Source organism: Sceloporus undulatus, unplaced genomic scaffold, assembly GCF_019175285.1.
Source record: "Sceloporus undulatus isolate JIND9_A2432 ecotype Alabama unplaced genomic scaffold, SceUnd_v1.1 scaffold_1001, whole genome shotgun sequence".
Taxonomy (NCBI): domain Eukaryota; kingdom Metazoa; phylum Chordata; class Lepidosauria; order Squamata; family Phrynosomatidae; genus Sceloporus; species Sceloporus undulatus.
Genome location: NW_024803921.1, coordinates 1 through 2,537, shown reverse-complemented (window position 1 = coordinate 2,537; position 2,537 = coordinate 1). Strand labels below are relative to the sequence as shown.

General features: G+C 48.6%; 1 protein-coding gene across 1 annotated transcript; it reads right to left on the bottom strand.

Annotated features, from left to right (window-relative positions):
- Positions 1 to 718: 718 nt before the first annotated feature.
- Positions 719 to 2,489, bottom strand: LOC121917830 (the record flags this gene model as incomplete). Its single annotated transcript, XM_042443951.1, has 3 exons — positions 719 to 1,392; positions 1,627 to 1,731; positions 2,370 to 2,489. Coding segments are annotated over 3 exons (899 nt in total), but the record flags the coding sequence as incomplete, so codon positions are not given.
- Between the last annotated feature and the right edge of the window lie 48 nt (positions 2,490 to 2,537).

Below are 2,537 nucleotides of genomic sequence, written 5' to 3'. Positions count from 1 at the left end.
GCGGCGGCGCAGCAGCACACACCATTCATTTTTCTAAAGGAAGGGGGGGTCCGGACCCCTAGATCCCCCCCTGGCTACATCCCTTCCCCGAGAGAGGGCATTAGATCTGGAAAAGGTTTTTTGGGGGCTAGAGAGAGGGCCCCTGGTCCTCACCCTTCTCCTGTGTCTTCTGGCTGGCGGGCCTCTCTGACCTTGGTCCTGTGTCATGCTTTGCAGAGGTGATGCAGAGAAATCCCTTGACATGGCTTTTGGATGCTGTATGCATCCTAAGAATCCGACAGCTACACCACAGCAGCACTCCAGCACCTAAGAATGGAGTGTGGCTTTGGCACACTTCTGGACTCTTAGGATGCATGTATCATTTAAACAGCATATCTCCAAAGAGACCTGAATCAGCTTTATTTTGGCAGTCTGTAACAGGCCAGAGATATGGAGGGGATACCCCTCATCATCTGTTTCCACGGCTCCCATGTGCTGCAATGCTGTTGCGGAAACCTTGGGACCATTTCCTACATGTGGCATCCCTTTATAAGTTCGCTTCCCACTTTCCCTGCATCCTAGGCCCGCTATGTGTTTTGGTTCTGCCATGGCTTCCCTCACAGGCTAGCCAGGCAATTACCCTAGCCGGACCAGCAAAGTGTTGATTTTAGTAAAGTTTACTAGTGCAAACATAACATAACATAACATAACACAACATATCTTGCTAACTGAACGTGTACTAAAAACAAGTATGATGGGTGACGTTCAACAGACAGCAGTCATGAGGGTGAATACAGGTGCCTTTTTTTATGACCCTCTTCTTTCTCGCGGGCTCCGGTACTATTTCGGACTCGACTGGAAGTGTCCATTGTGACCCAGGAACAATTTCTTCCTCCTCTGTTTCCTCAGCCATGGGGGGAGGCTGCGCAACTGAGGCTTGGCTGGGAGCGTTTACCAGACACAATGGCCTGCGAAAGCGACTGACACCTGCTTTGGGCTGTTGGCTTCCTCTTCGAAGTAAATCCAATTTGGCCTTTTGATATTCCACAGCTTGTTCAGCCTGGGTTCGGCGCAGAGCAAAGTCCTCCCTTTTCAGTTCCAAGTCCTCCTCTTGCAGTGCGACAAGCTGTGAGCAGATATCCATAGCCTTCCCTATTTGTTCTGTCAGCAACTGCTGTTGTTCGTTCCATGATTGTGCCTCGGCTGTGCAACTATCAATAAACCGCTGCATCTGGCGCATGTTCCTATTTGCGATAATCCTGTTCTGCTTTCTGTACAGTTCCCACTCATTTTTCCCATGGTGGATTATCGCATTCACTATGTGCTCCCCTCTCCTTGCTCTTCCCTCAGTTGCCCCCTGTGGCTCTGGTTGGGGAGCGTCGACTCTTGGCCTGTTCCTTCCGTTATCTGGTACTGCAAAAGAAAAGAGGAAATGCAATATTAGTGAAAACGGCGGGCGAGGCTGAGCATTTGGATTTTCCTAAATTCCCACCACTGATACGACTTATAGGAGGCCCTTGCATTTTAAAACATTCTTACATTGGCCTTTGGCGTAGGACTATATACATCTGTTATTTTTCTCCATAGGTGAAAGTTGGAAGGCTGTAGCCAATACACTGGGATAGAATGGGTGTAGATTACACTAACCGCTTGGAGGGGCAGGAGGGGCTTCGGGAATGGCCGCTGTTCCTTCCCCTTCTATGGCACCCTCTCTATCCTCCTGTGTGATGTTCAAGCCTTCCACGAACGTTTCTGAAATGGAAAATAGGAACAACATGGCAAGTCATTAGCCAACACAAGTGGAGACATACACCGAGGAAGCATTTTCTCCCATAGGCTTTTCATGTTCACATATAGAGCCATCGCTATAAAGGCATGCATTTTGAAATGGTAGAGGATGACAGTTGCAATCCCTACCCACACTACATGCTGTGCCAGGTATTCTTTCTCACTCCCCCACCTCTGTTATTGAATACCCAGTAAATGATGTGCAGAAACCATTTAATCAGACTTATACAGTGGTACCCCGGGTTACGAAAATAATTCGTTCCGCCGCCGCTTTCGTAACCCGAAAAGCATTCGCAAGCCGAAATGCCATAGGCGCTAATAGCGAAAGCCGCGATTTCGTGCGAAAAAGCGCCAAAAAGCACCAAAATTTCTTTCGTAGCCCGAAATAACCTTCGTAACCCGGAACAGTTTTTTTGAATGGATTTTTTTCGTAACCCGGAAATTTCGTAAGGCGGCGCATTCGTATCCCGGGGTACCACTGTACTGGTACGTAAAGTGTGGATTTCCGCCATTGGTCTGATAGGGGATAGTATCATGCCATAAAGCAGCCCCTCTGAGCATTTGGCACAGGAAGGGATGTTTTCCATGATACAGGAACCTACCTCCATCACTACTTTCCCGATCCTCTTCCTCTGGCTCCTGAGGGGCCGGCGTGCCTACAGGCGGCAATTCGTCTTGCGGAACAGATCGGAGGGTCAACAACACCTCTGGTTCCTCTCCTTCTACACAGGAAACAAAAGATGGTCATGAAAAACTACTATGGAAGTATT